This window comes from Rhincodon typus, chromosome 5, assembly GCF_021869965.1.
Source record: "Rhincodon typus isolate 14 chromosome 5, sRhiTyp1.1, whole genome shotgun sequence".
NCBI classification, from domain to species: Eukaryota; Metazoa; Chordata; class Chondrichthyes; order Orectolobiformes; family Rhincodontidae; genus Rhincodon; species Rhincodon typus.
Genome location: NC_063336.1, coordinates 3,760,830 through 3,788,566, shown reverse-complemented (window position 1 = coordinate 3,788,566; position 27,737 = coordinate 3,760,830). Strand labels below are relative to the sequence as shown.

General features: G+C 42.1%; 2 protein-coding genes across 2 annotated transcripts in view; both read right to left on the bottom strand.

Moving 5' to 3' along the window:
* The window catches only part of LOC109930964 (dynein axonemal heavy chain 8-like), a 2,199,840-nt gene that overhangs the window by 1,463,172 nt on the left and 708,931 nt on the right, over positions 1-27,737 (bottom strand). The window lies entirely within an intron of this gene.
* The window catches only part of LOC109918465 (dynein axonemal heavy chain 8-like), an 876,900-nt gene that overhangs the window by 361,914 nt on the left and 487,249 nt on the right, over positions 1-27,737 (bottom strand). The window contains exons 28-29 of the mRNA XM_048596621.1: positions 24,908-25,061; positions 15,566-15,729 (exon numbers count right to left, since the gene is read on the bottom strand). Of these exons, the coding sequence (XP_048452578.1) occupies positions 15,566-15,729; positions 24,908-25,061 (318 nt within the window). The remainder of the gene's footprint in view (positions 1-15,565; positions 15,730-24,907; positions 25,062-27,737) is intronic.

Genomic DNA, 27,737 nt, shown 5'->3' with positions numbered 1-27,737 from the left:
GTGTGTGTGTGTGTGTGTGTGTGTGTGTGTGTGTGTGTATGAGAGAAGGTCTGGGTGAGTATGTGTGTGTGGGTGTGTTTGTGTGAGAGAGTGTGTATGTATGCATGTGTGTGAGAGTGTATAGCGTGGTGAGGTCGCCTCTAGCACAGTATGAACCCAAAATCCTGGTTGAGGCCGTCCTCATGAGTACCAAACCTGGCTATTAGCCTCTGCTCGGTGACTCTGCGTTGTTGTGTATCCTGAAGACCACCTTGGAGGATGTTTACCTGAAGATCCGAAGCCGAATGCCCTTGACCGCTGTAATGTTCCCCCACTGGGAGGGAACATCCCCGCCTGGTGATTGTTGTGCGGAGTCCATTCATCCGTTGTTGTAGCGTCTGCATGGTCTTGCCAATATACCATGCCCTGGGGCACCCTTGTCTGCAGTATATGAGCTAGACAACATTGGCCGAGTCACATGAGTATCTGCCGTGTATGTGATGGATGGTGTTCCCACATGTGATGGTACTATCCATGTCGATGATCTGACATGTTTTGCAGAAGTTACCGTGACAGAGTTGTATGGTGTTGTGGTCGATGTTGTCCTGACAGCTGGGTAGTTTGTTGTGAACAATGGTCTGTATAAGGTTTGGCAGTTGTTTGAAGGCAAGAAGTGGAGTCATAGGGAAGATCCTGGCGAGATGCTCATCATCATCAATAATGTGTTGAAGGCTGCGAAGAACATGGCGTAGTTTCTCCGCTCCAGGGAAGTACTGGACGACGAAAGGTACCCTATCAGGCATATCCCGTGTCTGTCTTCTGAGGAAGTCATTACGGTTTTTCGCTGTGGCACGTCGGAACTGGCAATCAATGAGTTGAGCATCATATCCTGTTCTTATGAGAGTGTCCTTCAACACCTTCAGGTGTCTGCCTCATTCCTCCTCAACCAAACAGGTCCTGTGTATGCATAGGGCTTGTCTGTAGGGGATGGCTGTTTTAATATGGCTTGGGTGGAAGCTAAAGAAATGCAACATTGTGAGGTTATCTGTGGGCTTGCATTAGAGTGAGGTACAGAGGTGTCTATCCTTGATGGAGATGTCCAAAAATGAGACTGATTCTAAACAGTAGTCCATGGTAAGTCTAATGGTGGGATGGAACTTGTGGATATCGCTACGTAGTTGTTTCAGTGATTCCTCGCCATGAGGCCAAAGGGAAAAAATGTCATCAATGTATCTGGTGTATAGCGTTGGTCGGAGGTTCTGTGCAGCAAAGGAGTCTTGTTTGAACCTGTGCATGAAAATGTTGGTACAATGGCGAGCAAATCTGGTTCCCATGGCTGTTCCATGTGTCTGGATGAAGAACTGGTTGTCGCAGATGAAGATGCTATTGTTGAGGATGAAGCGGGGTGTAGGGTGGCATCTGGAAATTGGCAGTTGGTGGTATGTGTCTGCTTGTCCTCACCCTCAATAACTTCTCTTTTAACTCCTTTCATTTTCTTCAGATCAGAGAGGTGGCCATGGATATGCACACGGGCCCCATTATCCCTACAAGAACTGCAGATGCTGGAGTCTGAGATAACACAGTGTGGAGCTGGAGGAACACAGCAGGCCAGGCAGCATCAGAGGAGCAGGAAAGTTGACATTTCGGATCGGGACCCTTCTATAGAAATCAGACCCTTTCTGAAGAAGAGTCCTAACCCAAAACATCAACTTTCCTGCTCTTCTGATGCTGACTGTCCTGCTGTGTTCCTCCAGCTCCACACTGTGTAACCTTAGTTATCCCTGTCTCTTTGTGGGGTATGTGGAGCATTCCTTCTTCCAGTCCTATTCCAGCAGCTCCCCCCCAACAACTCTTTCTCTGATACATTGATGATATCATCGGTGCTGCTTCACTCTCTCGTCCCGAATTGGAAAAGTTCATTGTTTTCACCTCCAAATTCCACCCTCCTCTCATTTTCACCTGGTCTATCTCTGACTCCTCCTTCCCTTTCTTGACATCTCTGTTTCCATTTCTGGGGATAAACTAGCCACTAATATCCACTATAAACCCACTGGCTCACACAGCTACCCGGACTATATATCCCCACACCCTGCTTCCTTTAAAGACTCCATTCCATTTTTCCAGTTCCTCCGTCTCCATCGCATATATCCCGATGAGGCCAACTTCAACAAGGGATCCTCCAAAATGTCCACCTTCGTCCTCAACCGAGGATTCCCCAACACCATCATCAACATGGCTTTCAACCAGGTCCGATCCATCTCCTGCTCTTCTACCCTCACCCTCTCTCTTCCCTCCCGCAACAGCGATAGAGCTCCCCTTGTCCTCATATACAATCCCACCAGCATCCACAACTAGAAGATCATCAACCACCATTTCTGCCACCTCCAGCAAGTGGCCACAACCAGACAGATATTCCCCTCTCCTCCCTTTGCCCATTTTGCAAGCACTGTTCCCTCCAGGACACACTGGTCCACTCTTCCTTCACCCCCAACAACCCCCACAGTCCCACAGGACCTTCTGCTGCAACCAGCGAAGGCGCAATACCTGCCCATTTACCTCCTCCTTCCTCAGTATCCAAGGACCCAAACGTAGCTTCCAGGTGAAGCAGCACTTTACCTGCCCTTCACATAATCTAGCCTACTGCATTCGCTCTTCACATTGCGGTCTTCTCTACATTGGGGAATTGAAGCATAGACTGGGTGATTGCTTCACAGAACATCTATGTTCTAGCTATAAAAAAGACCCTGAACTTCCAGTTGCCTGCCACTTTAATACAACACCCTGTTCTCTGGCCAACATCTTCATCTCAAGCTTGCTGCAGAGTTCAATAATTTAGGGCCTGATCTCTCCCATGTTCTAGCCCCCAGGCCTTGTTATCACAGAGTCTGCCATTCCACACTACCTATTGTTAGTCACTAACAGTCTCAATTAACAACTATTCACTCTCCTAGCCAGATTGTTATTCACGCCTTTGTCTGTCCAACTGTTCTTCTCACTCTTTGGGCTCTATCGCCAAAAATTGTTTACTCCTTACCCCCTCTCCCCACCCTATCTTCTGCATATAAACCAACATTTTCCTAGCTACCATCAGTTCCGAGGAAGGGCCACCAGACATGAAACGTTAACTCTGATTTCTCTTCACAGATGCTGCCAGACCTGCTGAGAGATTTTCCAGCAACTTCTGTTTTTTTGCACCTTGCTCTCATATCCTGACTTGCTGTTCCAGTTCCCAGCCCTCCTGGGTAGTACGAGCAATTGGTGCCCCTCCAGTTCAGGTGCAGCCTGTTCTTTTTGTACAGGTCCCATCTGCCCTGGAAAAGATCCCAATGATTCGGGTAACTGAATCCCTCCCTCTCACACCATCTCCTTAACCTTGTATCCTGCTGTACTATCTTCCTATTTCAGGCATCACTAGAATGTGGCACTAAGAGGAATCTCGAAATGTCAACCATAGAGGCTCTCTTTTTAACTTGTTGCTTAACTCCCTAAACACCTTTTGCAGAAACTTATCTCCATTTTTGCCTATGTCATTTGTTCCAATATGGATCACGATCTCTGGCTGTTTCCCTTCCCCTTTCAATATGTCCCATGCCTGCACATAGACATTTTTCAGCCTGGCACCAGGGAGGCAACACAACATCCTAGAGTCTCATGGCCACAGAAATGCCTATCTGTGCCCTTGACTATAGAGTCCCAACTACCATTGCTCACTGACACTTTGAACCCTCCCTCCTGTATAACAGAGCCAGCTATGGTGCTGCTGTTCTTGCTACTAGTGTCTCTATCTGCTGATAGGCTAACCCCCTCCCCCACTCCCCCACAACAGTATCCAAAATGGTATCCTTGTCAGAGAGGGGCATAGCCCCCGGCATATCTGCACTTACTGCTTGCCATTCCTGGTGGTAATCCATCTACTTGCCTCAGCTTTAGTTGTGGCCATGTCCCTGAAGTCCTACCTACGACACTTTCCACCACCTGCATGCTCCTAACTAGGTGCAACTGCTACTCCAGAAGATCCATGCAGTCTGAGAGGAGATGCAGTTGGACACAGTTACTGCATGCGTCATTGTCAGAGATGTTTGAACTGCCCCTGATTTCCCGCATCTCATAGAAAAAGTGTGCCAGCCCACCAACTGTCATTTCTAACACTCTAGTGACTACTGGATTAAAAGGAAATCAGGAAATAAATTAATAAATCTTATTTAGTTACTTAAATGACAATCATTACTTACAACCAATAGGCATTCTCAATATATTACACTTCAAACAATAGTGATGTGATGTAATATTTTAGAGGGAAAGGCCCTAATTAACCTGGAACTAAATTTATAGTTCCAGTAGTGGCATTGGACAAATTTAGAGATGCTGTCATGTGACAGAGGGCAATTTAAAAATGCAAAGGGCAGCTATAACTGGGCTTGCCATTGCTTGGATGAATGAGAAGCAGGAAGTGCATGTGGTCAGCGCTGACCTGGGAGACAACCATGGCTGACACCATTGTTCTATGATGACTCCCTTGGCCACCATCATGATGAGGAGAACTGTTTTCCTCCCTTCTTACTGAAGAAGTTATCCTCCCACAAGGAGGCACAGATAGAAAGTGCTGTAGTAGTTAACCTGATCCTGAGTACAGGGGTAGAGTTTCTAAGGTGGTCCAAATCAGCATACTGAGAGGTATGGAGGAGGCATTTAGAGATGCTTGAGATACAGGTGGACTGATCTTTGAAGTTAGTGTAACAAGATAAAAAGGTCGAACCATTTTGAAGCCTGTACTCCTACATTGGCTGTCTCCAGTCCTCTGGCACCTTTCCTTGACCACAGAGGTATTGAAAATTATTGCCAGAGTCCTTGCTATTTCTTCCCTTGCCTCACTCAACAACCTGGGATACGTTTCATCCAACCCTGGAGATTTATGTAATTTTAATCCGACTAGAACACCCAGAATCTCCTCTCTGTCTGTACTAATTTCTTTAATTATAACACAGACCGTCTCTCTGATTTATATACCCATATCATCCCTCTCATGAGTGAGCACCGACTCAAAGTATTCATTTAGAACCCCACCTACATCCTCTGGCTCAATGCACAAATTACTACTGTGGTTCTTACTAGGCCCTCCTCTTACCTTCATTATCCTTTTATTCTTAAAGTACTCTGTAAAATAACTTAGGATTTTCACGTCCCCTTTTAGCTTTCCTAATAGTTTCAAATTCTATAAATTCTATATACCTCTAGGGGGTTCTGCTGCTTTGAGCTATTAGTATCTGCCATAAGTCTCCCTTTAAGCTTAAGCCAGTGCTGTCTTTCCCTTGATATCCAGAAATCACAGGGTCTGATGGTTCCATCCTTTTTCTTTTCTGGAACATGTGGCCGTGTACCCTCTATATTTCCTTCAGGAGTGCATCCCATTGTTCTGAGACGTGAAAGAATGTGCTCCAAATCCTCTTAGGCCAAGTTATATCTGATTGTATTAAAATGAGCCTTCCCCAAGTTAAGAACTTTGCTTTGCTTTCAGGCCCATCCTTGTCTTTTTCCATAACAATCTTGAATCTAACAGTTATGATTGCTGTCTGCAAGATGTTCCCCCACTAAATATTTCAACCACTTGTCCACTTCATTACCTAAAATTAAGTCCATGGCTGCTCCCTCTCTTGCAGGCCATCTGAGTACCTGCTGAAGAAACTCCCCTGGATGCATTTTAAGAATTCTGCTCCCTTTAAACCTATGATGTAATGACCACTCCAGTTAATGTTGGGGAAGTTGAAATCCCCAACTATCACTATCCTATTACTTTTACACCCCCCTGAAGTTTATTTACTTATCTGCTCTTCCATTTCTCTTATATTGTTAGGGCGGCTATAGTACACTCCCAGCATTGCGATTGTTTTTGTTGGTTTTTAAGTTCTATCAATATGGCCTCATTTGAGGAGCATTCTCAATTGTCATCCCTCCTTACTGCTATAATAGATTCCTTGATCAATATTGGAACACTCTCTCTTCCTTTCCAGTCTTACCCAAAGACCCTATATCCTAGAATATTAGACTCATAGAGTCTTAGAGATGTACAGCATGGAAACAGACCCTTTGGTCCAACTTGTCCATGCTAACCAGATATCCTAAACTGTTCGAGTCCCATTTGCCAGCATTTGGCTCATATCCCTCTAAATACTCGTATTCATATACCCATCCAGATACCTTTTAAATGTTGTAATTGTACCAGCCTCCAACACTTCCTCTGGCAGCTCATTCCATACATGCATCACTCTCTGTGTGAAAAAGCTGCCCCTTAGGTCCCTTCTAAATCTTTCCCATCTCACCTTAAACTTACCTCCTCTGGTTTTTGACTCCCCCACTTCAGGGAAAAGACCTTGTTTATTTACCCTATCCACGCCCCGCATGATTTTACAAATCTCTATAAGGTCATCCCTCAGCTTTCAACACTCCAGGGCAAATAGCCCCAGCCTATTCGGCCTTTCCCTATAGCTTAAACTCTCCAACCCTGGCAATATCCTCGTAAATCTTTTCTGAACCCTTGCAAGTTTCACAACATCCTTCTGAAAGTGGCCTAAACAATGTCCTGTACAGCCGCAACATGACTTCCCAACTCCTATACTCAATGCACTGTCCAATAAAGGCAAGCATCCCAAATGTCTTCTTCCCTACCCTGTCTACCTGTAATTCCATTTTCAAGATGTCACTATTTATTTCCCCACTTCTACATCTTCCATATCCTTCTCCATAGTAAATGCTGATGCAAAATACTCATTTAGTATCTCCCTCATCTCCTGCGGTTCCACACATAGGCAGCCCTGCTGATCTTTAAGGGGCCCTATTCTCTCCATAGTTACCCAGTTATCCCTAATGTATTTATAAAATCCCTTTGGATTTTCCTGAACCCTTTTTGCCAAGATTATCTCATGTCCCCTTTTTGACCCCTGATTTCCCTCTTAAGTATACTCCTATTGCCTTGTATTTTTCTAAGGATTCACCCGATCTCTGCTGTCTATACCTGAGATATGCTTCCTTCTTTGTTTTTGACCAAACCTCAATATCTCTAGTCACCCAGCATTCCCTACACCTACCAGCCTTGCCCTTCACCCTAACAGGAACATATTTTGTCCCTGGACTCTGGTTATCTCATTTTTGAAGGCTTCCCATTTTCCAGCCGTCCCTTTACCTGCAAACATCTGCCCCCAATCAACTTTTGAAAGTTATTGCCTGATACCATTAAAACTGCCTTCCTCCAATTAAGAACTTTAGCTTTTAGATCTCGCCTATCCTTTTCCATCAGTATTTTAAAACTAATAGAATTATGGTTGCTGGTCCCAAAGTGCTCTCCCACTGAGACCTCAGTCACCAGCCCTGCCTTATTTCCCAAGAATAGGTCAGGTTTTGCTCCTCCTCCAGTAGGTACATCCATATACTGAATCAGAAAATTTTCTTGTACACACTTAACAAATTTCTCTCCATCCAATCTTTTAACACTATGGCAGTCCCAGTTATGTTTGGAAAGTTAAAGTCCCCGACCATAACCACCCTATTATTCTTATAGATAACTAAGATCTCCTTACAAAGTTGTTTCTCAATTTCCTGCTGACTATTGGGGGGGTCTATCGTATAATCCCAATGAGGTGATCATCCCTTTCTTATTTCTCAGTTCCACCCAAATAATGTCCCTGGATGTATTCCCAGGAATATCCTCCCTAAGTACAGCCGTAATGTTATCCCTAATTAAAAATGCCACTCCCACTCCTCTGTTGCCCCCTTTTCTAGCGTTCCTATAGCATGTATAGCCTGGAACAAGAAGCTGCCAGTCTTGTCCATCCCTGAGCCACATCTCTGTATTTGCAGTGATATCCTAGGCCCATGTTCTTAACCATGCCCTGAGTTCATCTGCCTTACCTGTTAGGCCTCTAAATGCAGTTGAATTTATCAGTCCTACCTCGTTCTCTGCTTTGTTCCTGCCTGCCTTGACTGTTTGATTGGTTCCTTTCTGCAACTGCACCAGTCTCAGACTGATCTTTTTGCTCCCTATCTCCCTGGGTAACCGCCCACCCACCCAATTACTAGTTTAAATCCTCACCAGCAGCTCTAGCAAAATTCCCCACCAGTATATTAGTCCCCTTCCAATTCAGGTGCAATCCATCCTTCATATTTTGGTCTCCTCTACCCTAGAAGAGATTCCAATGATCCAAAAAAATGAATCCTTCTCCCCTGCACCAGCTCCTCAGCCACCCATTCATCTGCTCCAACCTCCTATTCCTACTCTCACTAGCTTATGGCACCAGGAGTAATCCAGATATTACTACCCTCAAGGACCACCTTTTAAAATTCCTGCCTAACTTCCTATATTCTTTCCTCAGAATCTCATCTTTATCTCTTCCTATGTTGTTAGTTCCAATGTGTACAATAACCTCCTGCTGGTTCCTCTCCTCTTTGAGCATATTCTGCACCCTCACTGAGATATCCTTGATCCTGGCACCAGGGAGGCAACACACCATCCTCAGAAACGTCTGTCTGCGCATTCGACCAGTGAGTCCCCCATCATATTTCATCGCTTTGAACCTTGCATACCCCTTGTTACATTAGAGCCAATATCAGTACCAGAAACCTGGCTGTCCATGTTAAATTCCCCTGAGAGTCCATTACCTCTTACATTTTCCAAAAAGCATACCTGTTTGTGATGGGGATAGCCACAGGAGACTCCTGCACTACCTGCCTCCCTTTTCTCCCCTTCCTAGAAATAACCCATCTACATGGCTGTATCTATGGTTTTTCTCCCTTCCTACAGCTGCCATCCATCACACACCCTAGCTTCTGTAAAATCCTCGTTGCCTCTAACTGCCACTCCAACCGATCCATGCAATCCGATAGGATTTGCAAACAAATGCACTTCCTACAAACACAAATGTTAGTAACACGGAAACTCTCCCTAATCTCCCACATCCAACAGGAAAAGCACATAACTCTACTGAAGGCCATTTTTGCACCTTAGCTATCTACAGACCCAGAAAGTAGCACAGTCTTACTGCTTTAAAAAACGCTGCTCCAGGCTAACTTAGTACCTACATTTTATGTTTTTAAAGTTGAACTAAGAGACAGATCTCAATAAAACATATAATTAAAACTAACCCACTCTACCCATTGTTGTAGTTTTACAAAATAAATGATATGGTTACACTTTAAGAAGCCATTTAGCTGCTCACCTGCTATGAGCTCTGCCACACAGGTTTCTTTAAGGTCAGCTGTGAATTTTGCTGTTTTTTAATTTTTCTTAGACGAACTCTGATGTCCAGAGATACTTGAAATCAAACAGCAGAGGCAGTAGCTGTGTCTGCCCTTCTCTCAACCATTTCTCAATGATGCCAATGACAAGATACCCCCATGTTTAATTTGTGCCCTCAACTCATCTACCTTGTTTGTCAGACACCTTTCATTCAAAAAGCACCATTCAAACTTGCCAAATAGCCTTGTGCCTTAACTAGCCTATAATGTCCATGCTTTCCTGACTCACTTATACCTCTTTAATCTGCTGAACATTTTCTCTGGATCCCAATCCCTGCCAAGTTAGTTTAACCACCCCCTGACAGCACTAGCAACCTCCCCAGTTCAGATGCAACCCAATCCTAACATCCCCAACAATGGCCTCAATGTCCCAGAAATTGAAACTAACCTCCTATTTGCTACAGCTATTCACATATGACACTGGAGTAACATAGAGATTACTACCTTTTAGGTCCTGCTGTACCTACGAGTTCCATAAATTTTATTTTCAGGACCTCATCCCTTTTCTATCTACGTCATTGGGATGAATAAGTACAACCATCTCTATCTGTTTGCCTTCCCCCTTCAGAATGTCCTGTAGCCATTAAGAGATATTTCTGACCCTGGTACCAGGAAGGCAACATACCATCCTGGAGTCTTTTTTGCCATTGCAAAAATGCCTGTCTGTTTCCTTTACCATTGAATCACCTACCACTATATCCCTGTCATTTTTTTCCCTTCCCCTTTGTGCAGCAAACCCATCCATGGTGCCATGATGTTGTCTGCAAGTGCATTGCCCTGCACAGTCACCTCCCCCAACACTATCTAAATGGTATATCTATTAGAAAGGGGGGTGGCCATAAAAGACTCCTGCACTACCTGCCTTCCTCTACTCTCCTTGGTAGTTTCCCATGCCCTTTCTGCTAGTTCAATCTGTACTTGCAACAAGACTATCTCACTGAACGTGCTATCCATGATATGATCAGTATTGCGAATGTTCCACAGTGAATGCACTTGTAGATCCAGCTTCAAAATGAAGTTTGCCTGGAGCTGCAGCTGGGCATATTTCCTGCATGTGTGGTTACCAGGGATAACTGAAGCCTCCATGATTTGTCACATAGCATAGGAGGAACATATCATGAATGTGTGATTTGTTGCCATGACTTCTTTTAAGTCCCTCAGTAACTCTCTCCTCCAAAAAAAATAATTATGCTAATATAAGAATACTGTTAACTTAATTCCCTGATGCTTACTATACTTCCCTTTCCTTACTTTGTTTACTATATTACTTTATTATATTAGCCCTGACTTCCACTCATTCCTGTTGTTTCTCAGTTAATCCCCTCTTTAAAAAAATACACTCTTTAAAATCATGAGCCAATCAACACACCACTTTCCTGGGATGTCACTGTTTGATTTGTTTTCCTAATCAGCAGACCTCTGAAGCTGCAGTTGTTAAATTCGGACTTCCCTCTGTCTGCTTCGTTGAAGCTGAAATGCTGGATCCCTGACTCCGGGCCTTAATTTATTGTACTGCTGACTCCCTTTCTCTGTTCAGTTGAAGCTGAAGAATGCAGCCTTACAAACCATTAACCCTGAAAAAGACCTTACAAACTATGAACCAAAAATAAACAAAAAGCACCACTTCCTATGTGCACTGAATTCCCAAGATGCACTAAATTTCCAGCAACACATATTCACTCAGGCTGTACCTCACTCTAGATGGTCTTCCAATAGCTCATGTAGAGCTTACTTTATCATGCGTTTTGGAAAGAATTAATATTATTAAGGAAATGGTGTTGGGGGAACTAATGGGATTAAAGTCAAATAAATCCCCAGGCCTGGCAGGCTTCATCCCAGTGTACTTAAGGAAGTGGCCCTAGAAAAAGCAGATGCACTAGCAACTGACTTCCAAAATTTTATCGACTCTGGAATAGTCCTTATGAATTGGAGGGTAGCTAATGAAACTCCACTATTTAAGAAAGGAGGCAAAGAGAAAACATTACAAAAAATGTGATAGCAGAGCACTCGGAGGACAGTGACAGGATCAGACAGAGTCAGCGTGGATTTATAAGGGGAAAGCTTGACAAATCTGTTGGAATTTTTTAGAGAATGTCAGGTAGATAAGGGTGCCTCAGTGGTGTGGTTTATTTGGATTTTCAGAAGGCTTTCAATAAGGTCTTACATAAGAGATTAGCTTCTAAAACTAAACCAGGGTCACAGCTTAGGAATACAACCTAAGATTTTTAGGATAGAGATGAGGAGGAATTTGTCAGCCAGAGAGTTGTTAGCCTGTAGAATTCTCTGCCACAGGAAGCTGCTGAGGCCAAAATCTTGAAGACACTAAGAAAAATGTAGATATAGTTCTTAGTCTAAAGGGATCAAAGGGTATGGGGCAAAAGCAAGAACAAGGTGCTGAGATGGGTGATCAGCCGTGATTAAATTGAATGGCAGAACAGGCTTGAGGGCCGAATGGTCTACCCCTGCTCCTATTTTATATGTTTTGATGTTTCCATTTCCTGATTTATTTAAATGTGTTCAATTTATCTACTATTTTCATATATTCCATTGTTTTATTTACTCTTTCATGGGAAGTGCACATCATCAGCTAAGTCAACATTTATCGTTCATTCTCAATTTTTTAAAAAATTCAATTCTTTCAAGGGATGAGGCCATCACTACCTGGGCCAGCATTTATTGCTGATCCCCAATTGCCCAGAGGGCAGTTAAGAATCAATCACATTGTTGTGGGTCTGGAGTCACATGTAGGCCAGACCAGGGAAGGATGGCAGTTCCCTTTCCTAAGGGATATTATTGAATTGGATAGATTATTCCAAAAATCAACAACTGATTCATGGTTACCATTAGATTCTTAATTCCAAGTGTTTACTGAATTCAAATTCCATCATCTGCGATGGCAGGATTTGATTCCATGTCTCCAGACATTACTGGTTTTCTGGATTAACAGTTCAGCAATACTACCACTAAGGCCATCTCCTCCCCTAAATTCATCAGATGCATTTGTTACAAGACTGACATTCAACCTTTATCAACCATTTCCCTATTAGATTCTATACAAAGATTTACTATATATTGTTTTTACATTTAGCTAGCTTTTCCCGTTCATAAGTTACAAAGATGCTTTAATATTGTTTGGAGGACTTCAGTTTTGAGGGATTGCGCAGAATTGATTTATTTTAAGTTAATGAAAATACCTAAACCTATTTCTTTGAAAGATGTCATTGAAAGTTCATTTTGCACATTTGAGTTTTTCTTTAACAAGACTTCCTAGAAACTACATGACACAGTGCTGTAGACTGCTGCTGGGGCTGCTTTTGAATATTGACTATTGTTCATTTCTGGTTCAGTTGGGGGAATGCCTACTCGGAACAAGCTGTGTTGCTATGAATGAGCTGCTCAACTGATCTCTCCCATTTGAAAAGGAAGCTTTCTTGTTGAGTTTGAAGTGAATTCTATTTATTCATAGAATCATAGAATCTCTACAGTGTGGAAACAGGCCATTCGGCCCAACAAGTCCACGCCAATCCTCTGAAGAGCATCCCACCCAGACCCATCCCCCTACTTCCTTCCCTGTAACCTTGCATTTCCCACAGCTTTGAGAAAAGTAATTGAATAAACATTAATATTGTATTCTCTGAATAAGCTGTGTCTGCAAAACTTCACAACAAGTAGAAACTTGATCACCCATGCCAGAACATCAGAGCAACAAACTGCAGAATATACTACACTTTATTCTTTTATATTTAAGATTAATCCATTAGCCACAGTATTGTTTTTCAGAAAGTCAATCTCTGCTGAAAATCAGTGCTTTTCTTTCTTTTCCTGTCCTGTTTTCATAATAAGCAAATAAGATTGTTTATCATTAATCTGGTTGATAGTTTTTTTAAAAAAATCTTAAAATTCTTTTTATATATGTGGTATTTAATTGCCCTTTTTTGGTAACTGGATAAAGCAATTTTATTTCTGTGTTGTGGCCCATAGAGTATTGGAGCTATAGAGACATTGCTCTCTACCAAACCTGGCCACAACCATGAACCTATTAGTCATACTTCACTGTTTTTTATATATAATCCAACCTTCTGAATTCTCACCTTTCTTTGCACAATTATATGCTTTTTCTTTAAATTTGACATGATCTTTAACATTTTAGTTAATCACAAATAGGGGTCCACCACTTGGAATTTTTCTTTCTTGTTGGAATGTTTCAATTCTTCTCATACTGAAATATTCATTTTAAATGTCTGCCATTGCACCTTGGCCTGAATACAATGAACAACAATATGTTCTTGCCTTTACTGTTTCTCTTCTCTGCTAAAACGTCATCTCCAAAACTAATGCCACCTCAGCATATTGTATCCATGATATTCTTGGAGAACAGGGCTATCCTACAACCTCTTCCAAGCTTCATGTACCCTTCAATTTTCAGGTCCCAGTCTTTACAGTCGTGCCTTTGCAATGGCTGTGACTTATGCAGTCACAGAGTCATACGGCACAGAAACAGCCCCTTCAGTGCAACTCGTCCATGCCAACCAAGTTTCGCAACTAAACTAGTCCCATTTGCCTGCGTTTGGCCTATATCTCTTTAAACTTTTCTTTATTCATGTACCTGACTGAATGTTTTTTAAATGTTCTAACTGTACCTGCATCCACCGCTTCCTCTGGCAGTTCATTCCACATACAAACCACCCTCTTTGTGAAAACGTTGCCCCTCAAGTCCCTTTTAAATCTTTCTCCTCTCACCTTAAAAATATGTTCTCTGGTTTTGAAATCCCCTACCCTCAGAAAAAGACCTGTGCTATTCACTTATTTATACCCCTCATTATTTTATAAACCTCCATAAGGTCACCCCTCAACCTCCTATGCTCCAGGGGAAAAAGTCTCAGCCTATCCTTATAACTCAAACCCTTCAGTCCCAGCAACATCCTTGAAAATCTTTTCAGAACCTCCTCCAATTTAATAATCTCCTTCCTACAGTAGGGTAACCAGAACTGCACACGGTATACATTTCTTTCTATTTGTGCTGACAAATCATTTCTGTAAATGAACTGTAGGCACAAATGAAAGGGTGTGGTGTGTGGGCCTAGTTAGAAAGATGGGTGTATCAAGTTCTGGTAGAAGAGGATGGGTGTTGGGTCTGGTGCCAGGGATGGGGAGTTGAGTATTTGAGGAAGAGGGGATGTGTCGGATCAGGGTCTGGAATGTGTAAAACAGCTCGCTCATGCCTCATGCCATTGTAATTTTGTTTATTTAAATTCAGGTTCCTAGTCTCAAAAACAACCATGTCACTTTCTATCTTAATAAAGAATTCTACCCTATTGTGGTCACTCTTCTCTAAGGAAAGGGAGGGGGGTTCTCAGGAAAATTTCAAGCAGTGGAGTCATACCAAACAAATTATTGACGATGTAGGCTGACAAGTTCCGGGCTTCTGATGCATTTCATTTCATGTGAAGATGTGCATTTCAGCAGGAAGAAAGAAAATACGTACATTGTTCAAACAGTTAGAGACTGCAACGCTCTGAGATGCAGATGGATTACAAAAGGTTATATGTAGGTGGACAAAGTAATTTCAAAAAGCTAATAAAATGTTATAATTTATCGTGACGGAAAGTGAATACAAAAAACAGAAATTGTATTTCAGTTATACAGGGCACAGATAACACTGCATCTGCAGTATTGTGCACAGTATTGGTTATCTTATTTAATCTCAGATATATATGCATTGAAAAAAGTTCAGTTTGCCAGACTAATGCCTAGAGTGGGCAAGTTGCCTTATGAGGAAAGGTTGACCAGGCAATGCTGGTCTTCAGAAGGGTAAGAGGTGACTTGATTGAAACTTTTAAAATCCTGAACTGTCTTGACAGGGTAAAGGTGGAGAATATGTTTCCTCTTATGGAAGACTGTAAAACTAGGAATGACACTTTAAAATTTGTGGATCTTTTGAACTATATTCCTGAAGTGATGATGAAAGCAGAATTCTTGAATATTTTTAGGAGCTGGACAGATTCTTGTTAAACATGGGGCTGAAAGATTGGGCCTTCTGATTGGCCCAGGGTGCCAGTTAAGGAGGGATTCTCTTGCCACCACTGGTTTAAGGCTATTATTTGGTTTTATTACTTCAATTAAGGACTTCCACCGGAATTGGCACGTGGGCTGCACAATGTCACCCACTTCTGCTGCTGGTAAAATTCTGATGGGGAAGGAACAGACAGCAGGTCACCCACTGACTTTAATTTGCTTTATTGCCTACATACTCGAAGCAGGAGAGTGATCCAGCCTAGTGATTCAATAACCTAATTCTTACCCTGTTAGGGATTTCTGGCAGACCTCCAGTTGTTCCTGTAAGTGAGGCAGAAGCTGTCCCATAATGTCATCACCTACACAGCAGTGGACAACGATTGGAATTTCATGAGCTCTCTGCATAATTTTTATCCATGATTTATCAACATTTTGAAATCGTTTTGCTTCCTAGAAAAAAAGAATGCATCCATGTCATCAACAGTTTGCAAAGTGAGAATGATGTCTGTTTAAAAACAATTCCTTGGAGAACTTCAGGTTAATTTATTTATTTTAAAAACTCTCAGAGAACACATTATTTCCATTGCCTGTTCAAGTGTTCGAATGAATCATTAGTGAAGATCAGCACCAAATAAATGTTCCCTTTCATGTGTGTCGCAAACTTAAATGACAAAGTGAGCTGTTAGTTCACCCTGTATTTTTTCCTGAAAAGCTCAAACACTGACCAACATATTCTTCACAGAATCACAGAATGATTACAACATAGAAAGAAGCCGATCAGTTGATCATGTCTATGCTGACTTTTGGAAAGAACACTTCACCTGTTACCGCTGTCCTACCTTCTCCTTGTGCCCTTGCACATTTTTTTTTATTCAGAGACAAGCATGCTACTGGCTGGCTCAGCATTTATTGGCCGTCTCTAGTAGCCTTTGAGAAGATGATGGTGAGCTGCTTTCTTGAACTGCTTCCATCCACATTGCTAGAGGTAGACCTACAATACAATTAGGGAGGCAATTCGAGGAATTTAACCTAGTGACAGTGAAAGAATGGTAATATATTTTCAAGTCAGGATGGTGAGAGAGCTTAGAGGGGAACTTGGAGATAGTGGTGTTCCCATGTATCTGCTGGCCCAGCTCTATGAGGTGGAATTGATTGTGGATTTGAAAAGTGCTGCTGAAGGATCTTTGGTGAATTCCTTCTGTGCATCTCGTAGATGTCACACTCGGTCAAATGTGGTCTTAATGTCAAGGGCTGTCACTCTCACTTAACATCTGAAATTCAGCTCTCTTGTCCACATTTGATTCAAGGTTCTAATGAGGTCAGTAGCTGATTGGTCCAAACGAGGCTTCAGTGAGCTGGTTATTATTCAGAAGATGCTGCTTAAAGCACTGTTGATGACACCTTCCATCACTTTATTGATTATCAAGAGTAGATGATGGGGCAGTAATTGTTGGAATTGGATTTGTCCTGACAGAATATACCTGGGCAATTTTCCACATTGTTGGGTAAATGCGAGAATTGTGACTGTAATGGAACGCCTGGCTCGGGGTGCGGCAAATTTGGAGCATTAGTCTACAGTAATATTGCTGGAATATTGTCAAGGCCCATAGCTTTTGCAGTATCCACTGCCTCTAACTATTTCTTAAAATTATTTGGAGTGAATCAAATTGGCCGAAGATTGGCATCTACGATGCTGAGGACCACTGGAGGATGCTGTGATGAATCATCCATTCAGCACTTCTGGCTGAAGACTGTTGCAAATGCTTCAGTCTTACCTTTGCACTGATGTGCTGGCCTTTCACATCAATGAGGTATTTATGGGAATACCACCACATGAAAGCTACATGCTTTATGAGCCACCCTTTTAACCTGCATAACTTTTTAAATGATTTATGCCATACGTACACCCAAGTCCCTCATAAACTCAAATAGAAAGAACTCTATGTTTAGAGGAACATATGTATATTGTGGATGGCATGGTGGCTCAGTGGTTAGCACTGCGGCCTCACAGCACCAGGGACCTGGGTTTGATTCCAGCCTTGGATGACTGTGTGTAGTTTGCATTTTCTCCCCATATCTGCATAGGTTTCCACCAGGTGTTCCAGTTTCCTCCCACAGTTCTAAGATGTGCAGGTTAGGTGAAAATGGCCATGTTAAATTGCCCTGTAGTGTCCAGGAAAGCGTAGGTAGATTAGTCATTGTAAATATGGGGTCGCAGGGATAGGGTGGGGGGCTTGGTCTGAGTGTGATGCTCTTTGGACGGTCAGCGTGGACTCAATAGGCCAACTGGCCTCTTTCCTCACTGTATAGCGCTCACATTTGGCAATGATTTGACAGTTTTTTTCACCTTTGGAAGAGAGGTTTGTGTGCAGTGTCTCATTAGTCTTTGGAGTCACCTTCTTTTCCAAACCTTCACTAGGTATATTTCTTCACTCTGGAATTGTCTTCTACAGGTCTCTGTTAGATTGCTTAATTTCTCCAAGGCAATGTCTCTACCAATCAGAATTCACTTGCCAATCAACCAGCACTTTTTTTTGTTCATTCATGGGATGTGGGTGTCTTTGGTTGGACTAGCATTTATTGCCCATCTCTAATTGCCCAAATTAAAAGTCAATCACATTGCTATAGGTCTGAAGTCACATGTAGGCCAGACCGGGGTAAGGGTGGCAGATTTCTTTGACGAGGTGACATAGGCAATAGATGAGTGTAGTGTTGTGGATGTTTTTTATTTGGACTTTCTGAAAACATTTTGTACGGTGCCACAGGGCAAATTGGTTAGCAAATTAGAAATGTTTGGGATTGATGGGCCCTTGCAGCATGGATTAGAAATTGGCTGAGGATAGGTATAGATGGGCATTTCTTGGTTTGGGATTGCATTAGAAGTGGTGTTCCCCAGGGATTGGTGTTGGAACCCATTTTTTTTTCTGATATATATAAATGTTTTGGAGATGGGTGTTGAGGTAAAATTCTCTAAATTTGCAGATGATACTATGGTGGGGAGAATAGTGAATTGTGAGGATGATGCTGAGCAACTTCAGAGGAGCATTGACAAGTTGGCCAAATGGGCAGACAGCTAGCAGATGAATTTCAGAGCAGAGAAATTGGACGTAATGCATTTTGGTAGAACAAACAAGGAGAAACAATATAGTCCTCAATGGTCCAACTTTGAAGGGAGTACAGGAGCAGAGATAGCGTGGTGTTCATGTGCATGAGTCTCTGAAGGTGGTCAGGCAAGTTGAAACAGTTGTTAAGAACATCTTTGGGTTTATAAATAGAAGCATAGAGTATAAAAGCAAGGAAGTGATGCTACACCACTAAAAAATCATTGGTCACGTTTGGAGCATTGTGTTCAGTTTTGGGCACCTTGTTTAAGGAAGGATGTTACATCCCTGGAGAAAGTTCAAAGCAGATTTACTAGAATGATACCAGGAATGAAGGACTATAGATAGAAGTGTGATGATACTCTGGCTTTAAGAGGTGTATTATGTAATTTTTTTATGGCGAGGTTGAGACAGAGATGCCGAGCGGTCTGTTCCAAGCCAATAAATTAAAATGTTTGTTAGGCCTCGGGGCTTTTTTTTAAGTTGGAACAATAGAAGCAGATTGAATGGTGGAGTCAGGCTCCCACAATTCCAGGGTTTTAGTTTAGCTTTCAGCAGTTGTTTGGGTTTTTGAAGCTCGGTGTGGAAACAGCTACAATTTTCTCTATTACAGCTAAAAGTCTGGGTTCTCTTTCTGCTGCCAGAATTGCATGTGAGACAATGTGTTTTACTGATTTTGTCTTTTCCATGGGTGTGTTTATGGGATGTTACTATATTGAAATAGTTGCTGTTTAGTAATTAAATAATCTATTATTCTGTTAGGTTTTCCAATAGAGTTGTAGTTATACCCATTTCTTCTTTATTTTGTTTGCATTTTAAATGTAGGGTAAGAATAAAGTGTGTTTTGCTTAAAACTAAATAGAGTAACCAATCGAATTATATCTGCAACCCAACACCTTACACTTGCCTTTGAATTAAAGTTAGGGTCTAGGCTATCTCCTTGGTATATTTGAGGGTGGGGGAGGTTGGTCTAATCTAAAACACAAGGAAAGATTAGAGAAATTGCCCTTATACTCCTTGGAGCAGAGAAAATTAAAGAGTGACATTACTGAGAAGTTGAAAATTATGAACAATTTTGATAGCATAAAAAAGGATATTTTGTTTCCACTAGTTGGTATGTCAACAACTGGTGGCCACAATTTCAAGATCGTCAGTAAGACAGCTAGGAGTCAGATGAGGACACATTTCTTCACTCAGAGAGTTGTTAGAATTTGAAATGAGCTGCCTGGGAAAGTGTTGGAGGTGGATTCCATTGGATGTTTCAAAAGAGAACTAGATATATATTTGAAAGTGGTGAAGTTTGAGGGCTACATAAAGGGATGGAGTGTGGGACTAGCTGTGTAGTTCTTTCAGGAGCCAGAACAGACATGATGGGGTGAATGGCCTCCTTATTTACTGTAAAAATTGTATGATTCTATTTGCTTCCCTAAATTGCATGAGTGAACCGGATGGGTTTTTCCCTGACAACTGACAATGGTTTTGTGATCATTATAAAACTCTTATTTCCAGACTATTATTGAATTCAAATTACACCGTTTGTCCTGATGGATTCAAGCCCAGGTCCCCAGAACGTTACCTGCTTCCCTGATAATACCACTAGACCATCACCTCCCCCTAAACTTTCACTTCATATGGCATAAAAGTTGTGTTTCTCCTCTATTCTTGTGAATTTGCCATGATTAACACAGGATGAAAAACTTTGACATAATACCTCGTCCTCACCCTTAACAACTTCTCCTTCAACTCCTCCCACTTCCTACAGACAAAGCGGGTGGCCATGGGTACCCGCACGGGCCCAAGCTATGCCTGTACCTTTGTAGGATATGTGGAACAATCCCTCTTCTGCTGCTACACTGGCCCTATCCCCCACCCCTTCCTCCGTTACATCGATGACTGTATCGGCGGCGCCTCGTGCTCCCATGAGGAACTCGAACAGTTCATCCACTTCACTAACACCTTCCACCCCAACCTTAAGTTCACCTGGACCATCTCTGATACCTCTCTCTCCTTCCTGGACCTCTCTGTTTCCATCTCTGGCAACCACCTGGAAAACGATATCTATTTCAAGCCTACCAACTCCCACACCTACCTAGAATACACCTCCTCTCACTCACCTTCCTGCAAGAATGCCATCCCCTATTCCCAATTCCTTCGCCTCCACCGCATTTGCTCCTGAGATGAGGCATTCCACTCCCAGACATCCCAGATGTCCTCGTTTTCCAAGGACTGCAACTTCCCCTCCACAGTGGTCGAAAACACCCTCGACTGCATCTCTCACGTTTCCCACAACTCATTCCTCACACCCCCTCCCCGCAATAACAATAAAGACAGAAACCCCCTCATCCTTACGTACCACCCCACCAACCTCCGGATTCAATGCATCATCCTCCACCACTTCCACCACCTGCAATCTGACCCCACTACCAAGGACATTTTCCCCTCCCCACCCTATCTGCCTTATGGAGGGACTACTCTCTCCGTGACTCCCTTGTCCGCTCCACACTCCCCACTAGCCCCACCACCCCTGACACTTTTCCCTGCATCCTCACCTGCCCCTACACCCCACCCCTCACCACCATCCCAGGCCCCAAAAAGACTTTCCACATCAAGCAGATGTTCACCTGCACATCTGCTAATGTGGTATACTGCATTCGCTGTTTCCGTTGTAGCCTCCTCTACATCGGGGAAACCAAGCAGAGGCTTGGAAACCGTTTTGTGGAACACCTATGCTCAGTTCGCGACAAATGATTGCACCTCCCAGTCGCGAACCACATCAACTCCCCCTCCCACTCCTTGGATGACATGTCCATCCTGGGCCTCCTGCAGTGCCACAAAGATGCCACCCGAAGACTGCAGGAACAGCACCTCATATTCCGCCTGGGAACCCTGCAGCCCAATGGTCTCAATGTGGACTTCACAAGCTTCAAAATCTCCCCACCCCCTACCGCATCCCAAAACCAGCCCAGCTCGTCCCCGCCTCCTTGACCTGTCTGTCTTTTCTCCCACGTATCCGCTCCTCCCACCTCACTGACCAACCCCCATCCCCACCTCCTACCTACCAGCCTCATCCCCGCCTCCTTGACCTGTCCGTCTTCCCTTGACTGACTAATCCCATCCTAACTCCCCACCTACACTCACCTTTACTGGCTCCATTCCCGCCTCCTTGACCTGTCCGTCTCTTCTCCACCTATGTGCTCCTTCATCCACCTTCCATCCACCTCCCCCCTCTCTCTATTTATTTCAGAACCCCCTTCCCCTCCCCCACTTCTGAAGAAGGGTCTAGGCCCGAAACGTCAGCTTTCCTGCTCCTCTGATGCTGCCTGGCCTGCTGTGTTCATCCAGCTCTACACCGTGTTAGCTTTGACAAAATATGTCTTTTTTTCAGAAATACTCATCTCCTGTTTTACCAATCATCTTTCTCAGATAGAATTAATAAATGACCTCACAGTAAAGAGGTAGCTAGGTAGCAGCAATCTTAATATGATTGTATTTTACATACAGTTTGAGGGAGAGAGGAATGGGTCAAAGACTTATATTTTAGAATTAAGTAAGGACAATTAAAATGACTTGAAAACAAAGTTAAAGAAAATAAACTAGCAAATTAGGTTAAGGAAAGGTTGATAGGGTTACAGTGGCAGGCAATTGAAGGATGTTTCAACACACACAAACTAGACAAGAAAAATAAATTCTAAGAGGAGAACCTACCATCTATGATTAACTAATAAGGTTGAAGCCAGTATCAAATTTAAAGAAAAGGCCTATAATTGTGTAAAGATGGATAGATGGACGGCAGGTCAGAGCATTGGACACAATATAAGAAAAACCATCAAAGAATGACTAACAATTTAACAAGGAAGGAAAAATTAGAATACAAGAGAGAGCTAGCTGGAAGTATTGTTTTAAAAGAGGTGTACAAGATGATGAGAGGCATAGATAGAGTGTATAGCCAAAGACTTTTTCCCAGGGTGGAAATGACTATTACAAGAGGGCATAATTTTAAGGTGATTGGAAGAAGACATAGGGGAGATGTCAGAGGTAGGTTCTTTACACAGAGAGTGGTGGGTGCGTGGAATGCATTGCCGGTGGTGTTAGTGAGTCAGATACATTAGGGACATTAATGCAACTCTTGGATAGGCACATGGATGATAGTAAAATGTAGGGTATGCAGAGTAGTTTGATCTTAGAGTAGGATAATAGGTCGGCACAACATCGTGGGCCGAAGGGCCTGTACTGTGCTGTACTGTTTTATGTTCTATGGTCTAAAAAGAGTTGCCCTTGAAATTTAAAAAGGAAAAGAATTAATGAAGTGAATGTTGAACCTACAGAAGGCGAATCTGCGGAATTAAGAATGGAAAATAAATAGAAGTCAAATTAATTAAGTCAATAGTTTCCGTCGATTTTCACTGTAGCAAATGCAAAGAACATTATAAAAATAGCTGTAAATCAGGAAATGGAAGGGAAGGAGGAACAGATAAGATTATGACAACACCAGGGAAGTGGTACTGAGCAAATTGTTGGTGATGCAGGCTGTCAAGTGCTCAATTTCTATGGACTTCATCCTAGGGTCTTTAAGTGCCCAGTGAGGGAGTTGATGCATTGGTTTTAGTTTTCCAAAGTTCCGTAAGTTTGGGGAAAATACCACTAACGTGCAGAAAGTCAAGGCGACAAAAAAGTAGGAAAATCAATGGCAGTTAGCTTCCCATTTATCATTGAACACAACGTAGCAGGGCACTTTGACACTGCCTGATTGGATAAATTTTCAAAATGATTTTGTGAAAGATAAACCAGATTTAATCAAGTTATTGCAGTTCTTTGAGGAAGTCATATGTTGTGGATAAAGGGGTGTCAGTGGCAGTACTTGGATTTCTATAAAGGATCTGATAAGGTGCCTCATCAAAATCTATGGCAAAAAAAAGCATTCATTGTGTAGGGGTAAGTTATTAGAATGATAGAAGTTTGGCTAACCAATAGGAAGCAGAGTGCAGGCATAAATTTGTAAACTTCTGGTTCACAAGATGTGCCATGGTGTTCACAGCTGAGACCTCAACTTTTACAATTTAAATAAATGACTTAGACAAAGGGTATGAAGGAAAGCATGGTTGCTAGATTTGCTGATGACCATAAGGAAAGTAAAAAGTAAGTTGATAAGAGGACATGAGATTATGATGGAAAATAAATTGTATAAATTGACAAAGATTTGGCAAATAGAGTATGATGTGGGAAAATGTGAGAATGTCCATTTTGAAAAGAATAAAAAGAAGCATATTGTTGAAATGGTCAGAGATTGCAAACCTCTGAGACATGGGGGAATTTGGGTGACACCAGTGTATTATTCACAAAACATTAGTATGCAGGTTCAGATAGTAATTAGGAAAGCTAATAAAATATTATTAGATGCTACAAGGAGATTTGAATTTAAAAAAAGCAGGGAGTAATGCTTCTATATACAAGACATTAGTGAGGCTGCACCTGAAGTAATGTGGACAACATTGGTCTCCTTACTTAATAATGTAAATGCATTGATAACACTTCAGAGAATATTTACTAGACCAGTACCTTGAATGCGTGTTTTTTTTTTAATATGAAAGTTTGGACAGATTACACTTGTACCCACTTGAGCTTAGAAGGTTCAGAGACTACTTGGTTGAAACATCCGGAGGGGTCTTGACAGGGTCAAAAGGATATTTCTTCTTGTGGGAGTTTAAAGAATTAAAGGTGTAAGAGATTGTCTGTTTAAGACAGAGATGATATTTTTTGCTCGTTTACAGACAGGCTTGTATATGCACTGTGCCTCTTTCAACTCAACAAAATAGGTAACAGCCTGCGCTGGTCCATTTTTCAGTAGAATATCCTGAACTAATTCACAGTCAACCTGTTTTGGCTAAAATTTAAACAAAACCAGGAAGTTAACTGTCAATCACCATTAATTGTTGCATTTTTCATGACAGAATCTCTACCAATCAGAGTCCATTTGCGAACGAATCAACATTATCCTCTCATGCAGTAAAAATATTGTTTTCTGCTTGAATTAGTACTCTAGTGAATTATCCTGGTGAGTGCAAAACAAAAACACTTAAGTTTTTTTTCTGCAATAGCTATCTCATCTCTTTCTCTTCCAATATTCTTTTTGCCTGACTGCATAGTTATGCCATTGATTTGACTCCACCTGCAATACTTAGATGAAACATCACTCCTTTCATTATTTAGAACTGAATATTGGTTGAAGAGTGAGATGTAGTTAGGGGACTCCAGTACTATTTCCCTGTTTCTTCTTGACTGCTTAGTGGTCATTCATTCTCTGTCTCTCCCCATATTCTTAAGCTGTGGAAAACCCAAATCAATCAATATGGTATCTAAGCAAATCTCAATTTCAGAGATGTGCCAAATGCCACAAGCTGCTGCTCAAGCTCCAAATCCAGGAACATGTTACTTTCTAATTAATCTGTCCAAGAATTAAAGCAAGACCAATAAATGTAAAACATGGCGATATTCATTTTTGGAATGTCTAAATTAATTGTATAAATTACCTGTGGCAGTTGTTTAGCAATATCCCCTCCAACAAAGACAGCCTCCAAATAAATCCACAGATTTTGTACTAATAGCCACTGTTCTATTATTGTTGTGCATGCTGTCAGATTGTGCACCCAGAGTTGAATATCCTTTTTATAGTAAGCATTATACCTGCAAGGGAAAAAAAACAATGCCAGAAGTCTAATAAGTAATAATGGATTGACAAATCCATTTAAAAGCTACACTTCTTCAATTTTAACATTAAATGGAATTAAATAAACACCTCCAGTGGGGAGCTAATATAGATCTGACGCAAACCCACGACCACTTCCATCCAGAAGGACAAGTGCAACAGATACATGGGAACAACACCATCTGCAAGGTTCCCCAAAAGCCACTCACCATCCTGATTTAGAAAGATACTGCCGTTCCTTCACTGTTGCTGGTCAAAATCCTGGAACTGCTTACCTAACTGTGGGGCTAACTACATTACGTGGACTGCAACAATTCAAGAAAGCAGCTCATCACCACATTCCCGACAGTAAATAGGGATGAACCATAATTGGTGGTCATCCAGTGATGCACACATCCATGAGTGGATAAAAAAGGCAGATAACTACCATCCTCTACAGAACTGGGGTGCCAATCAGCAACTTGCTTTGTCCTGGATGGTGACACCTTGAGTGTCAAGGAGAAATAGTTTCATTCTCTATTGTTGAAGGTAGACATTGCTTGGCACTTGTATGGTATGAATATTAATTTCTACTTAGCTATCCAAACCTGGATGTTGCTCAGGTCTTGCCATGCATAGTGGCATGGGTGGCTTAAGTCTCTAAGGATAATTGTACATGATAATGGTTCAAATCATCAACAAACATCCTCACTTCTGACTCTATTATGGAGGGGAGAGTTATCTTTGAAGTGGTTGAAAATGTTTGGGTCTAGGACGCTACCCTGAGGAACTCAGGGCATTGATGCCCTGGGGCTGAGGTGACTGATCTCCAACAAACCCAATCATCTTCCTTTGTGTCAATATGAGCAATGGTGTTTTTTTCCCATGATTCCCATTGACTCCAGTTTAGCAGGGTTTCCTTAATGCCACACCTGGTCAGATGCAGACTTGATGTCAAGAGCAGTCACTCTCACCACATCATGGAGTAGAACTCTTTTGACCATGTGGGGACCAAGGCATTAATGAAGACAGGAACTGAGGGGAATGGAACCCAAACTGAGTTTCAGTGAGCAGATTATTGTTGAGTAAGTGGCACTTGATAACACTATCAAGTTCCCTTACCGAGCTGATGATCGACAGTAGATCCTGATGGTGGGGCAATAGGCTGGATAAGGCATTGTCTTTTTTTTTTGTGTGTAGGCCATAACTAGGAAATTTTCCACATTGTCTGATAGATGCCATCATTGTAGCCGTACTATAACAGTTTGGCTTGGGGCATGACAAGTTCTGGAGCAGAAGTCTTCAGTATAATTGGCAGAACGTAATCAGGGCCCATTGCCTTTGCAGTATCCAGTGCATACAGCTGTTTCTTGATATCACACAGTGAATAAAATTAGCTTAAAGTTGGTACTCATGATGATGGGTACACAGAAATACAGGAAATAGAAACAAAAATCAGCCGTTCAACCCTTCGAGTCTACTCTGCTTTTCAATATGATCACGGCTGATTATCCAACTCAGTACCCTGTTCTGCTTTCAATCGAAAACTTTTGATCCCTTTAGCTCAAAGAATTACACCTTTCTCCTTCTTGAAAACATTCAATGTTTTGGCCTCAACCACTTTATGTGGTAGAAAATTCCACAGGCTCATCACCCTCTTGGTGAAGAAATTATTCCTAATTACTCCTAAGCTGCACACAGTATGCCAGGTGAGGTTTCACCATGGTCCTGTATAATTGCAGCAAGATATATCTCACTATGAAGGTCAACATATCATTTGCCTTCTTCACTGCCTGCTGTACAATATCGCTTACCTTCAGCGACTGGTGCACAAAGACACCAGGTCTCGTTGCATCTCACATGTTTTTGATCTATCGCCTATCAGATAATGATCCTCCTTCCTGTTTTTGCTGCCGAAGTGGCACTTCATCTTCACTCACTTTGTCCAAATTACATTGAAGCATTTCTGCATCCTCCTCATAGTTCACCCTCCCACCCAGACATGTACCTCAGATAGAGACCAAGAGGGATTATCAAACTGGTACTTCTGGCTGAAGATTCTTGCAAATGCTTCAGCCTTGACTTTTGCACAAATGAGCTTGACTCCCCTATTATTGAGGATGGGGATATTTGAAGAATCTCCTCTGCCTGTCAGCTGTTTAACTGATCACCATCATTTATGACCAAATGTGGCAGTACAGCAGAGATTTGATCTACTCAATGGTTGTGCAATCATTTAGCTCTGTTTATGACATGCTGCATCCACAGCTCGAAATGCAAGTAGATCTGTTCTGTAATTTCAGCAGATTGATACCTACTTTTGTATATGCCTGCTGTTACACCTGCATTCTTCATTAAACCAGTAGTTGATCCCTGGCTTAGTAGTAATGATAGTGTGAGTGATATGGCAGGCATAAGGTTACAGACTGCAATTCAATATAATTCTGCTGCTGTTGTTGGTCAAAGTGATCCTCATGGATGTAGTCCTGAGTCACAGTATCTGTTCAAAATCTCTCCCATTGTGTATGGTGGTAGTGCTACATAACACAATGGAGATAGTCTCAATATGATGGCAAGACTTTGACTCTATGATGACTGTGCAGTAGTCACTCCTACTGATACATAGAACATAGAACATAGAACATAGAACATTACAGCGCAGTACAGGCCCTTCG